This window comes from Selaginella moellendorffii, unplaced genomic scaffold (assembly GCF_000143415.4).
Source record: "Selaginella moellendorffii unplaced genomic scaffold, v1.0 SELMOscaffold_47, whole genome shotgun sequence".
NCBI lineage: Eukaryota > Viridiplantae > Streptophyta > Lycopodiopsida > Selaginellales > Selaginellaceae > Selaginella > Selaginella moellendorffii.
In genome coordinates this window covers 71,992-86,403 of record NW_003314308.1, presented here as the reverse complement: position 1 = coordinate 86,403, position 14,412 = coordinate 71,992, and the positions used below count along the sequence as shown (strand labels likewise).

Sequence of the window (14,412 nt, the reverse complement as noted above, 5' to 3'; positions counted from 1 at the left end):
GTACAGAAATGTGCGTATACTCGTCAAATCATTGGCGTGGCACCAGACATATACTGTGCCTTCTAGGAAAATTTGCTCGAAAAGACTCTTAACCTTGAACTTTCCACCTACTCCTAAGCATTTTGGTCAATTTATAATCTAATGAAGAAGTGTGGAATGATTTTAGCTGGCATATGCTAGGAATTCCAGTCTTGGGGAATGGTTTGTTTTTTTTTTTGCTGTTTCTTTCAGCAATCTTCTTTGAGTTTGTGGCTGATTTGCACTTTTGGTTGCCACTTACATAAATTATGTAAACACGGCAGTGTGTGAGTTGTGCCAGGACAACATGGCGTGGAAGACCTTTTATAATGAGATATTTTCTATTCAATGACGTGTCTCCAGGTGACTTGAATTTGTATACAACCCAGATATGATTGCTATAATTTGCAGACAATTGGGAAATGTCCAGGCCCATTCACTGAATTTGCATTCAATCCAGAAATGATCACTGGACATATTGAATTTGCGCACAATCAGGAGACTTTTTCTTGTGGGCACATAAGTCCAAGTGCTTTACAGTACAGAAGAGAAGTTCATCACGGAAAGGAAGTCAGGCTATTAAATGGCGCAGAATTGAAGGCATTTCAGCCGTGTACCAGGAGAGCAAGGAGAAGCAAGATGGCTAGGAAAATCATCAATGCATCTGATATTGCATCCAACGCCATGCAGGATGAGAACATCTTCAAGCTGTGCAATCCATTTGTTCAAGTGAAGGAAGGTAAAATAACAAAATTTGAAGATGGAAAGCTTACAAAGTTCGACAAACAAGTCTCCAGTTACCTGCTGGAGGAAGTCATTCTGGAGATGCAAAAGTTTGGAGAATGCTACGCACGCAGGCCCAATTTGACCGAAGTGCAGTACAGGCCAGTAGCTTGTGCCATGTTTCCTGTCTTTGCCGGTTTGGCTCCCAAGAAAGGTGAACTACTTGACGGTGAGGACATGAAGAACATGAAGAAAGATGCTGTATCTAGTTTTGATATGAGCTCTATTACTGATGCGCTTGAAGAGGTACCAGATCCATCTCGACCAGGATCACGGGCTTCGAATTCATCTAGAGAGTCAGATCGATCGGGATTTAGTTTCACAGGTGACACCTTCATTCACGAAGATGGAACTCATCTAAAGGGTCGTGAGGCAGTTGATGTACGAGGACTTGTTACATATGACAACAATCAAGTTGCCGGAAGATCCATCTTTGAGATGAAAGGCAACCAAAAGTGGACATTTGGCCTCTACCAAGGTTTGAACTATGGGGTTGGATCCTTGGTAGACAACATCAAACGCCACAGGTTTAAGAAGTTTTATGTTGTGGTCATGGGAATTGAATGGGTTGGGTGTGCAGTGATTGATCCTATTGGGTTTTTGATAAGTAAGGAGAAGAAGCTTTCAGGTATTCCAGAGTTTAGGAAGCACGTGGAATTGAAGATTGCTTATCTCAAGCAGAAGGGTAAAACTGAAGAGGTAAAAAATATGGAGAAGCGTTATCCCAAGTCATTAAGTGACAAGGATTTGCTGGACAGTTTAACCAAAGAAATGAATGGCAACATGAGTGCAGCAGCAGTCAATGCATCAAAGGCAGCAAGAAAAATTGAATACGTTCCAGAATTTAAAATCGCGACCAATGTACTTGTGGGAACTGCCACATTTAGAAAGAATGCATTCAACATGAACAAGTATCCCATTGCTGAAGGACAGGCACTCAAAGAGGAACTAACTATTGTGAAAGGTATTGCCAGAGTTATATTTGGTGACAGGGTTTTGGACTGGGAGCTGCCGGCTCTTATAAAACATGCCAACCAACGAAAAGCCAAAAGCGTTGATTTGGTGAAGAAAGTCATAAAAGCTTGATTTATGAATAAAATGTTTGGTTTAGATTTATTTGCATTTGATTATATGGATTAATACAATAAATGTTTTTTTTAGTAAAACTTTAAAAGTGTTCCGCCACTTCACCAAGGACAGAAGTGTTTTATTCCCTCGAAAACTTCGAATTCTCGAAAAGAGGCGGCACCGATCCGCATGGGAGAAGAAGCCATGGGAGAATGCTAAAATGCTAAGTCTGCCGGCTGTCGGATATCAAACTCGGGACATGCTTTTGGTTCGTTGATATTTGGTACAGCTTAGCTTGCTAATGGACGAGGCAAGAAAAGATACAAATGTGATGCCAAGAGTGAGTGCGGGAATGTGGGCGTGCTCTAGGCATTCGTGAGGTAAGATGGAGAGATTCGCAGATTCACTCATTGGAGATGTGACGCAGACGAGGGGTCCAGCGGCAATGGATCTTTGAGCTCCTGGTTTCGTGAACGTCTCGGGGTCGGCCAGGTGCAAGGGTGTCTGCTCCGAAATGGGGGCCTACTTATTTGATTTCTTGGCCCATAGGCAAAGCATTGTTTCCGGTCTTTGGAAGAATTGCTTAATTTCTAAAGAGAAGAATTTACACGAAGTTTTGCAGGATTTTGGCAGAAAAGTTTCCATCATAGCCTCTGCTGGCGTTTTCACCTTCTTACCAAAGTTTCTCTCCTGTTTCCTTCTCTCGGGCACTGAGACTTTGGTGAAACGTTCTTCTTGAAGATCCACATCTCTCTACACAGTTTCCAAAGGTCCACCCAGAGCTCACAGGTACCTATGTGTTGTGATGATATTGCCGATCTAAAGTTTCGTTTCTTCGTTTCTCAGCACTTCGACTCGCAACGGCGTAAAATCTCCCGAGCATACGAGGACTACTCTTGGAGACCCCGCTGGGATCTAAGTGAGACGGTGTCCCGGATATGGCATCGATTCTCGTTTACCCTCCATCGCGCTCACTTGTCCAGTGACTTCATCACCGAGGAGGATGCTTCTTTCAAGCGTACTGCAAAAAAAGCTTGCAATATCACTAGCCATGTCGCTGGGCCCTCTCCTCTAATGACGTCTGTGAGAAGGTTTGCTGGCTTCCCACTAAGATGGATCGATTATCGTAGATACTTGCATTGGGATGTGGATGGCTGCGATGAAAGATCTTCGCTGGAAAGCTATGGGATGCTTCGAGGGAATGGCTACATAGTACCTAAGAAGGTTATGGAATGAAAGTTTTAATATGGTTTAACTTTACCATTTATTCTTCGTGATTTATACATACTAAACGGCCAGAGTGTCCAGACTATTTACATAATAATGTACTACTTTGTGACATCTCTTGGTGGTGAGGTTGCCCAGCAAAGGAGGAGGAGCCACTGCTTCCAACGTCGAGCTTCTCATAACGATCTTACCATCCACAAGAAGCAAGTTGACCAGTTCCCGAGCAGTCTGCAAGCGACACTTGAACCAATTAGCAAACTTACCAAACCTTCTTGTCACCAACCTGTGGATTCAACACGTCCATCTGCCGAAGGAGATTCTCCTGCAGCACAGAACAGATTGATGCGTTGGGCTGGCTGACACAAAACTCTTACCTCGGAAATGCCAGGACTGGCCATGACAATGCCTATAACACGGCGACTCAAATCCGTCAAAACGCTTGTGTTGACAGTCCCTTGGGAAGTGAACCAGGGAAGGATCGGTTGAGTGTTTTCCGTCTCCGCATCCTCTCCTTCTGCTTCTGTCGTGCTCGGAAATCGAAGATTGTAACGCCTTGAGTGAGGCTGCACTACCGCACGGACGTGGTCAAAAGCATTCACCTGTAGGGAGATAGTTCTTAATAAAACTTCAAACTAAACCTCTAATCAGTATACCCGTCTCACGCGACCTGACCACTCCAGCTCCTTAACGTACTGCTCGGCTCGAGACATATCACGCGGGTTTCCTAAAAGCCACAAGGCAACAGTGTCACCATTAAGACGCTCAAGCACGACAGTGAATGGCCTACCGGACAATCCCAAGCGCGTCCCTAGCTCTTCCATACTGAGGCCTTCCTCACCACCGTCTTGGATTGCTCGCATTGCTGCTTCCGAAGTCTCAGGTTCGCAGAGGCTGCCTGCATCGTCGTGGTATTGTTCCCCTTCTTCGGTGTGAGACGGGAAATCTATCAGAATATTGTCCTCTTCGATGCTCAGCGAGTGCAGCAAACTTGGTGTAGTAAAAGCCTCGCGGTGTACCAGAGTCTGAATATCTGGAAAGCCTCTCTCGCGACGAGCCGCTTGAAAGTAATCCTGCCCCCCAAGACCCCTTAATCTCGCCTTGGCAGTACAGTCTTCCAGTTCAGCCTCCGCACTGTCAAACCTTCTCTTTATACAGCATCCAATGGTTCTAGGATCATCGCTTTCACCAATTCCATCCCGCGGAAGTCTTGGCATTAGTCGTAGCTCACCGGCTGTCACCCTTCCAAGGAGGTGTACAAGCTGTCCATAATTTTCTTCCAAATCGTACGGAACCCAGCCTTGATCTAGCTCTCCCTCGTGCTGCTGAAACCACTCGGAGAAGGCCATGAACTCGTGGAAGGTCGTACTCGGAAGAGGACTTGAGAAGGCATTCGCGTTGAACTCTTCTGACAACGAAAATGAGAGTTCACCACCGCCGGAAGTCTGCCAGCGGAAGTTAGTGTCCGTCACAAACGAACGAATGCAATATTTGGAAGCTCACTTACCACCATGGTTCGGTCCTTCAGGAAACTAAACGCTGCATGTACATCCGAGTGTCTGAACTGATGGAGGCCGTCTACAAAAGCCTTCGGCACTTGTACACGACCGTCGCTGACATACGAGTTGAGAAAGATGAGCTTGATCAACTCCACGGCATTTGCAGCTCCAAGAGACGCACGAACAACTTGCTCGGGATTCGCAATCTGAAGAGAAGCTGGCCTTCTTTTCGCTGCTCGTTTGGCCCGTTTCTTTACCGAAACTTTTGTTGCCACCCCTTGTGTCTTCAAAAGCCGGTGTGGCTCTATGCTGTTTGCAAGCGCGTTGCTGCCCGACCCCGTAACACCCTTCTTTGGGATCTGCCTGTTAACAGCTGAGCGCGAGAGATTCTTGCACCTGATAAACTCGTCCAGCGCAGAAGCCACCGCAGGATCCCTTGGATTATCCCAGTAGTATTCAGAATAGCGACGACTCTCTGCCTCTTTGAACCCGGTCATGTCACATCCCTCTGGATCATATTCGAAGCCTCCGCCTCCACCTTCCTGGTCTTCGAGACTGCAGTATCGATCGTAACGAGCAGCTAGTAGCGAACAAAGGTTGAAAAGCGCCTTCTTTACAGTAGGTTCAGTCTTCAATTGTGATATCCGCCTGCGACACGTCATTGGAGGTGCAGGAAGATCTTTCACTTCTTTCCAGATTATACGATTCATTGTAAGTGCCCGGTGCTTTGCGTATGCGAAGGCAACCACCCTACAGAATAGAAAACAATAAATCAACACACATTAATAAAATACAAAAACAGTACGTACCTGTCCACGCTATCAGACCAAGGAAATCTCGACCTCGCTGGTTTTAACTTGTTAACACTGATATGATTGCCATGGTTGCCATTGTCATCAATTTCGTCTCCACCACTCGCGTCGTCGTTTGCAACTTCTGTGATCTGTTTCGTAACGTCTTTGGAAGGGAAAGTTTCACCAGGCAAATCTGAAATGTTCCTGAACACTTCCATGAAGTCGTCGGCAGCCTTTAAAGATTGTAATCGTAGTCTCCGGTTTTTCTCATACGAGTACCGCAGGACCTGAAATTATTTCCTTGAAGTAATGCCTTTGAAGCACAGTAACGAACCTGCTGGAGCGTAAGGTTCAAATCCTTTGAAACCTGAGCGCACTCCTTCACTGACAAACGTTCTACATCGTTCAGTCGCTTGAAAAGCTCGTTGCGCTGGTCCATAGTCATCACACGTAGCGATGTCCAGGATCTCAAACCAAATACCTGTCAATCCAGCAAAACATGTAAGTGACTGAAGATGTAAACCTTGCATACTCACTTCAGGAACGTTTGATCCCGGAAAAGCATGTCGAGCAATGGATGGGTCTGCCCCCGAGTAGAAATATTCCAAAAACTCCCAGTATTTTTCGAGTTGTCCTTCAGAAACAATGTCGAAATTGTGTTGAGTCAAGGAATCAGGTGCAGTTTTACTCGTCCAGGCATGAAGTGGGGGTGGAGGAGGCTCCTGAATATATATTTGCTCCTCCATCGCGTAGGATACAGTGGCTTCCATCAGGGTTATGCTACCAAATTGACCTGTGGCTTGCGGAGAAACCGGGCAGTCGAGCGCGAAGCGGAGAAGCTAAACAGAAAAGAAAAAGAACAATTTAACCAACATGGTTCGAAAAATCTGTATGGAACCAGCTGAAGAACTACTGACCTTGAGCCGGCGAAGTACGTCCACCAGCCAAGCCAGCCGTCCCCCAGCCGTAGAATCAAGAAGAGCGGCCTGCTCGGTTGGAGAAAGTTCACAGATACGCGTACCTTGCTTACAGCGCTCGGCCAAGTTATTGATGGACCTGCTCGAACCAACCACTTGTAAGAACAATTCCAGTGGCATCGTCAGCAAAGCGTCCGTTAAGCCGAAAATTCTGTACCCATTCCCAATGTGCTGATTGTTAGTGTAGCTCCAGAGAAAATGGTGCAGCATACGGACACGAACCATCTTAGCAGGAATATAGCCATTTTCTTGAAGTGCCACCGGCTTCGTGCTTGGGTCAAGAAGAGGCTTCCTGTGTTCCAACTTCATTCTCTTCAACCCCGTCACTACAACCGCTGTCGAGCCTGCCGCTGCGCTTTTCTCTCGTCCCTGGAGTCGATTGTCGGTCTCAGCTTTTCGGATGCGCTCATGAATCGCGTTCAAAAGGTCGAAGTCCAGGTCTACTGACGGAAGCAAGACGATGTCTGCCTTGCGTTTGCGGCCACAGTTTGTTGTCCCTGGGATTTCGAGCGTGACGCACTTGCATTTCCCTTCACTCTGCAGCTTCTCAAGTGTCCGAATCAGCGTTTTACGGTCCATAGTGGTCTTTTGAGAGCTTATGCTCTCCAGCCACCTATGCAGCTCAGCTCGCACGAGAAACTTTTCTTCCTGTAACCGCGCCAAGATATGTTTCTCTCGCTGAATACTTGTAGTTGTAACGGTGAGACAAGGATATGCCTGTCCTTTCCGGAAGAGCGATGGAGGAGGAAATGCAGCAGCTGGAGCCGTCTGGTCAGCTGGACTGCTTGTACTCGCTGCTCCCTCTTGTTGGAGAGATGCCACAACGGCATTGGCATCTTCTTCAACTTCCATTTTGAATAATGAATCGGGATCGGCACCAGTTTCTCTGGGTTCATCGTCGTTTTCGTTCTCACTGTCACTGCGTTTTCTCTTTGTGGTTCTTAGCCGATAAATAGTGGATCGCTTGTGGTTTTCAGCTTCAAAAAGAAGACCATGTTTCACTGTCATGTTCTGGATGCGATAGTAATTCCGCTTATTGTTTAAGCCAATCCGCTTCCATACCTGAAGTTACTATTGAGAACAAGATAGAAGCGGACAAGGAGAAAAATACCTCCATCATTGTCACACCATCGGCACCTTCATCGTCAATCATGTTGTAGATCTGCTGATCAACTGAAAGATCAACAAGTTGTTGTGTAACCTGTCCTCTTTTCGGACCCTTGAGCTCGATGTCACCATCGCCTGCAGGAGACTGCTGCTCAAGGTCATTAAACGGCTTCAACAGCTGGAGACAAGGCTTCTCCTGAAAAGAGTTTTTTACGTTAGTAGCCCAAGAACATAGCAAACAGCACCCTTTACCTTCCGACCAATTTTTGCTTTAATATTAGTAACATACCCGCCTTCTTCTAATCTCTTCACAAGCTGTAATAATGCAAACAGTTAGCACTAAGGAGGAAATTTAAACATAGTAACCCACTCGTCGCCATGCACGATGACCAGCTGCCAAACGGTACCCCAGTGTTAATTTCAGATCGGACACAACAAGAACCTTCGAAAAAAAAAGAGAGAAACAGTGAGAGTCGCAGGCAAAACAGAAGTGATGAAATCATTACCTTTCCATCAGCTTCCTGAAGCTTCTCACAAATGGCTCTCATTGCCGGCACATCATCGTTTATCGTCAACTGTTTTCCACCATTGGGAGAGCCCTCCCCGGCCTCCTCAACCGTGTTGGATTCTAGACGCTGGTGTGAATTCAGGGACATGTTTAGTGCATACCGAGCGAGATGCACAAGGTTGGTGACAACGATGGAGCTGTTCTTCTTGTTGTTGCGCAAAAGTATCGACTTCCTCACTATGAGGCCTCTGACTTCCAGACTCCTGAGGATGTAAAAGAGCTTGTTTCCTTCCACTTTGAACTCTTTCCCAAGCTCGTTCTGGGTCACTCCTTTCGTCCTAGAAGAAACAAAAACCAAAACTTCTTTCACAACAGAAGAAAAAAGAGATACGAAGAATCGAAAGAGAAAAAATGCAGTACCGTGCACTTGCCAGACGCTCGAGAATGGCGTGCTGGATTTGAGAAGGCTGTGTGTCGGCATGGCTGATATCGTATAGCCCCAAGCACCCGTCTCGTAGCTCCTGCGAGGCCACCGCGACGACTCCCATTCTCTCTGCCGTTTCAAACGTCTCCACCAAGCTGGAATCACAGGCTCCCCCGGCCGCGTCAGTGATGCTCAACCCCGGCACCCGCAGCAAGCTCCTCCAGATCTCCTGTTTGATGTGATCGTCGAGAACATCGGCCCCAAGCGCCGCCGCCGCCGGAGCACATTGGATCAGGGACCAAAGCTTGGCAAGATCGCATCCTGCGGGGCAGAAAATCGATTGGAATCACGCGAGAGAGAAGCGAAACGATATTTCGGAGGATCGCGCTCACCTCGAGGCCCTTCCGCTGCGATCTCCTCGAGCGCGGCAACCACCAGCTTCTCCATTTCCCAACGAAAGACCTAGGAAGCCCTAAAAACAGAGAGGAGGCACGGAAAAGGATATTCTCGGCGCGGGATGGGTTTAGGGTTCTTAGGAGGAGATTTCCGGCAGTGGGCCAAAGACGAGGGAGATTGTGGCCAAGGCGCAGCATCGGTAGATTACGATCCGGGGATCGTCGACAACGATCCTGGAATGCGGCGACGACGGCGACCTAGAAGGTATGCTCCGGCGCTGTATCAGCTTCAAGGCGGCGCCGAATCATCGCAGGGTTCACAATCATATCGTCATGACTGAGCGCTGCGCTCGATCGCTGGGCACGATGCTCATCACGGCATATGGGAAATGCGGGCTCCCGGAGGTCGGGGCTTGCGGTGGCAGAACAAGCAAACTTTAGGCCGCGGATCAACACGCTCGATTCCACCAAAGATCGCGAACAAAAGGCTGCCGGTTCCTACTACTACCTGGATGGCTGAGCTTGCCCCCAGGATCTGGCGGTGCTGTCCCTATATTGCTGTCTAGAAACACTGTACATCTTAGCGCGTCCATTTGAGCCAGGAACACGCCTTGAAGAAAGTCCAGGAGCTAAAAGCCGAGGATCTTCTCAGAATTTTAAAGACTTGGAATCTGATCTTCCAGTCGTCAAGGAAAGTGCTACATTTATACAGAACTCATCACAACTTTACACTATCCAATTAAAGTAATTCTCAGAGCTCAGCTGTGGCTACTACATGCAATCCTAGCAAAAACTTTTATTCCAGTTACCCAGCATTTAGCTTGCTTAATTTTGTAGTGAAATACATTCAATATTATAATTTTAGTTGAAAACTTTAATAAGTGTTGGGACATCTCTAATATAAGTACGAGACTTTATCCCAAAAAACACAAAAGTTTCAAACTCTTTTATTTTCCCAAAGAAAATATTAAAAACTTTTACACATAGACGGTCTCCATACTAGGACAAGAATATGGGAATCATAAAGCCCGAGAATAGATTGAAGACCGATTATAGTACATAACATGACGAAAAAGCAAGAACTTTCACAATAACACAAGGTTACGCAGCAGTTTAGCTAGTCTCTTTATAAATGATTTCACTTTTCTGAGCTAAGTGTGCTTTTGAGGTAGAGAATTATGGCACAGGGAGTACTTAGGATATCCTTAAGGAAAGCGAGCACCTCTCACATCACTAGTGCCTCCAACTTAAAAAGATAGTCCATACTCATATAATAGTGCTTTAGTTATTCAAATTCAGGCGGCAGCCATACCACTATATCCGTTCTGAGCTGTAAGTAGCGAGTTCCAGCAAACTACATCCTATACTGGAATCTGATCAAATTATTCCTGGCATTCTTCATAGGGACACATCTTGGGGCAGACAAAGCCATTCCTCTCACAGCAGTCATAAGTAACCATAGTAAACACAACCCGAATAGATCTGGGACGTACAATTTGCCTTGCTTCTCAACACTTTGTCCAATATTCCAGATGGATAACTTTGGTAGAGCAAGAAGGAACGGGGTTACAAGAAGTGGTCATCCTTTGACCCCTCAGACTTTGGAGCCACCACCACGCTCTCTTGGTAGAAGTCAATAATGTGCCACCACCCGCTTGAAATCCCGAAACCTACATGGTCAAGGATCTTGATTTTAGTCCTTTAAACGAACAAACGAGCCACCCAGTACAAAGTTGACATCCACACATTCCTTAAAGGCCTCCTTAAAGGCATGGGCCTTGCCACGTCTGCCCCAATTCCAACGAAAACATTCATTGGCAGCACTAGTGCCTCCTATTAAAAAATGCATCGGTTGGCTTTGAGGATGGGAGATCTACGAGCGGAGCCAAGAGAGCTCTGCGTATAATAGTAGCATTTTATTTAAACTCTGGCGGCAGCCAAACCCATACATCCATATCCAGAGCCACAGTACATATCCAGTTTACAGGTTGCCAGTAGTGACTGTTTTGGGACACATCTTGGTGCAGCCAAAGCCATTCCGCTCGCAGCAGTAGTGCTCCACACCATCCTCGCACTTCCACAGGCAGCCGAATCCATTCTTGAGGCAGCAGGAGTACTTTTTGGATGTCTCACAGTTCTGCATGCACCCAAACCCATTCCTGAGGCAGCACTGGTACTCTTTGCCTTTCTCGCACTCCTGCATGCAGCCCCATCCGTTCTTGAGGCAACAGTAAGTTTCGCCCACAACGCTGCTTAGTGCTGCACACAAAAGAAATGATGGAAACAACAGTTTGAAGAGCTCAGCCAGGGTTGAATATATTTGCAGCACCTTCTTTTTCCAGGATAGTAGACACATATCGTGGATCATGTGTCGCATCCACCCCTCCCGCAAAGATCGTTTCTGTGGAACAACACTTTTCAGCATTACGCAAATGAAAATTTGCAATATACCTGCTTCATTGTCGACGCGAGTAGCATTGACAGCTGCGAGCACCAGGAATGGCAGCACAAGAACGATGCAGGTAACTGGAGCCAGGGCCATGACTATCTGAAAACAGCAGATCTGATAGAAGTGGCATTTCATGTGTCCAATTTAAAGAAACAATATGCGGGGACCAGTAAGATATTAGGAATAAGTTAGGACCATCAGTGAGAGCGAGAGTTTCTTGTGGGCCTCCAAACACCTAAGGCATGATAGACAACGAGATGGTCGGGACCACTTGAAAGTCCCTTTATTTGTGGCCAACTACCAGATAGAGACTAAATTGCCAATAGCATTTTCAAGGTTTGGTTTGTTCTCTTGATAAATATAAACAGGGGTCAAGTTTCAACAAGCCTTTCTGTACAATCACGAGATCAAAACATCAGAACGTTCATCCTGCTCCTAGCAGCTCCATTGTTTTTCTCACGCGGGTTTAGCAATCATCTTTCTTCTAGCCGCCACCAAAGGTTCCTTCTTGTCCTGCTTGAACTTCTTCAGCTTTCTGTTCGATGACCCCGCCACAGACCAAGAAATAGTACTGAGCTTTTGGGTTGGTAGCCCAATGAGTCTAGTGCTGTTCTGGCTTACCATGATAGCCTTGTCTGACGTAGAAGCTTTGCTTTCGAACTCAGAACTTGACTTGGCTTCTTTCTCTGCTTTCCACACTAACAGATCAAAGGTGGCATCTGTCATCCAGATCGAGCCACTCCTGAATCTCATCCCTCAATCCGGACGAGTAGTAGACGCACTTACTGAATTCGGGTATTGCCTCCGTCATCCTAGACAAGAGCTCCGTAGTCATTTTGTCCATCCGTGTATACCCTCCATCGCGCTCACTTCTCTTCATCACTCAGGAGAATGCTCCTTTCAAGCAGTACGGCAGCGAAAGCTTGCAATGTTGGCCACCTCTTCTTTGATCACGCTGGAACCGCTACAGCCTCCACTGATAGAAGCTTCCCTTTGGTTTTGCAGCTTTCCAAGATCTGTGCTTGCGTTGTCTTGTTGTAACTCATTCGGTGGGACTTCATCACTTTGTAGAGACGATGAACGTTTTCTATATCACCGCCCGCAGCATAGGCTCGGATCATCGTCTGCCACCATTCCAGATTCTTTGTCTGTACACTCTGAAACACCACGTCGGCGTCCTTCAGGCTGCCCAGCCGGATGAAGAGCTCGAGGAAGCGCCTGGCAGTCTCAAACTCGGTGGCCATCCCCAACGACGATAAGTGTGCATGCAGCGCTCGAGCGTCCTCCAGGCTTGAGCACGCATTCATCGCGTCTTGGCACATCTTTACGTTTGCTGTGCCGGGTCCGTATTGGGGAACAACTTGAGCGCCTGTCCTCTCTTCTTATACCTTCTTCCAGGTCTCGGATCCAGCGCCAATGGTGGAAAGCAGTTGACGATGAACGGTTATGTGCCGGCAATGAGAGCCATTTGTGGAAGCTGATGGAAGGGTAATCACTCCTGTTTTGCCTGCGTTTTTCTTTTGTTTTCGAAGATTCTTGTTGTGTCCGATCTTGGTCGGCAGGTAAAGGATGCTGCTTTCTAACCTAAAATACTGTTTTCATGAAAGGAGCTGATAATACCGTTTAATGACCTTGAGCAGCAGGCGATGGTGTCGAGCTCAAGGGTCCGAAAGGAGGACAGGTTACAGAACAACTTGTTGATCTCAACAGATTTACAACAAGGATGGTTTGACAATGTTAGAGGTATTTTTGTCCTTGTCTGAAATAGCTTCATTAGCTTAAACTAGCGGAATTACTAACAGTCAAACATAGAAAACCAAAAGCGATCCACTATTTCCTAAGAATCACAGAGAGAAAATGAGAACGAAAACGACGGAAACTGGTGGCGATCCCAATTCATTATCCAATGTGGCAGTTGAAAAAGATGCCAACACTGTTGTGCTAGTACAAGCACCAAACAGCTCCAACTGCTGCATTTCCTCCTCTATCGGTCTTCCAGAAAGGACAGGCATATCCTTGTGAACTACAAGTATTCAGCGAGATGACATATCTTGGTGCGGTTACAGGAAAAAAAGTGAGCTGAGCTGCATAGAAAAAGACCACCATGGACCTTAAAAATTGTTGGGAAATTGACACACTCAAAATCTGAGGTCATTGCTATTGCGATAGTTTGTTCCCAGCTGCCTGTCCACAATCATGTGAAGTGCCGCATAACATACTACTTGGCACTATCCAAAGAAAATATCATATTAACAAACCGAATTGATGAGAAGTAAGGCGTCGTTGTGTCAAGGAAAAACTAAGCATGTAGTGAAAACATTGCACAAATACAGATGGGCATGGTGCAGCTGCACTATGTCCCCTAGGGATTCAATACAACTAGAAACTTGTGGCTAGGTGAACTATGCCACTTCCTACTCATTCAACTATATTAGACTGTAGTTTGGCCATAAATTACATAGCTAAATTATATACTATGACATGTTTCACTATTTGAATGGTGAATAATATGTTTGAATAGAAAAAAAATGCAAGACATAAACTATTAACACAAGTACTTTTTTCTCTATTTTAAAGATTAACAATAATACAAATATAAACTATGCTTTACCAGTATATGGACAGACTGGCCCCAACCGCATGCATCTTTATAGAGTCTTGTTTGCAATAACTATTGTACTCTTTCAAACACATATACCCTTTTTCACATAGATTGCTCCTCATGCTCCCTCCTTGCCTTCAACCAAAAAGAAAGAACTGTTATAAATACAAATCTATATTAGAACACACTTACAGCAAGAGCATAAGAAATCATATGTATAAACTTATACTCCTTGAAGAGTCTTCTAGTGGATATGGAATTTCATCCATCTCATATCCTCTTAAGGATCAACATCATGCCTACTCTAGGCTTTAAGCAATACTCAATTAATTACTTGCTCAAGTTTAGCTTCAGCAATATTGCCAAACTCAAAATCTAGCAAGGAAACCCAATTATGCCTTTTAAACACCATTGAGTTCTGTACTGATTGTATTTACCTCTATTCAAGGGTATGTTGAAAACTTCACTGCAGTTTTTTTTTTCTGCAAAATATAATAATCAAACCTTGCCTTTTCTCAGGAGGATCTTCAATGGCCTACATTTCCTAAACAAGTGAAGATGTAT

General features: G+C 45.8%; 3 protein-coding genes across 4 annotated transcripts; 1 reads left to right on the top strand and 2 right to left on the bottom strand.

Moving 5' to 3' along the window:
- Positions 1-641: 641 nt before the first annotated feature.
- Positions 642-1,932, top strand: LOC9657636. Of its 2 annotated transcripts, none has more exons than XM_024685951.1 (2): positions 642-1,328; positions 1,382-1,932. In XM_024685951.1, the coding sequence occupies exons 1-2, from the start codon at positions 658-660 to the stop codon at positions 1,386-1,388; spliced, it is 678 nt and encodes a 225-aa protein (XP_024541719.1). In that variant the 5' UTR covers positions 642-657; the 3' UTR covers positions 1,389-1,932. The 2 variants fall into 2 exon arrangements, with proteins under 2 accessions (XP_024541719.1, XP_024541718.1); XM_024685950.1 differs by having other exon boundaries at positions 642-1,500; positions 1,560-1,932.
- Positions 1,933-3,102: 1,170 nt separating this feature from the next.
- On the bottom strand, positions 3,103-8,845 carry LOC9657633. Its single transcript, XM_024686211.1, has 16 exons — positions 8,795-8,845; positions 8,399-8,723; positions 7,977-8,316; positions 7,841-7,912; positions 7,723-7,785; positions 7,475-7,666; positions 6,304-7,425; positions 5,923-6,225; positions 5,721-5,867; positions 5,402-5,673; positions 4,601-5,342; positions 3,884-4,538; positions 3,750-3,820; positions 3,471-3,695; positions 3,380-3,418; positions 3,103-3,324 (listed from the first exon to the last, which is right to left on the bottom strand). Exons 2-16 carry the CDS (start codon positions 8,524-8,526, stop codon positions 3,157-3,159), a joined length of 4,539 nt encoding a protein of 1,512 aa, XP_024541979.1. The 5' UTR covers positions 8,527-8,723; positions 8,795-8,845; the 3' UTR covers positions 3,103-3,156.
- Positions 8,846-10,678: 1,833 nt separating this feature from the next.
- LOC9657632 lies at positions 10,679-11,370 on the bottom strand. The gene is made up of 3 exons (XM_002980925.2): positions 11,249-11,370; positions 11,127-11,198; positions 10,679-11,056 (listed from the first exon to the last, which is right to left on the bottom strand). The coding sequence occupies exons 1-3, from the start codon at positions 11,337-11,339 to the stop codon at positions 10,779-10,781; spliced, it is 441 nt and encodes a 146-aa protein (XP_002980971.1). The 5' UTR covers positions 11,340-11,370; the 3' UTR covers positions 10,679-10,778.
- Positions 11,371-14,412: the final 3,042 nt, after the last annotated feature.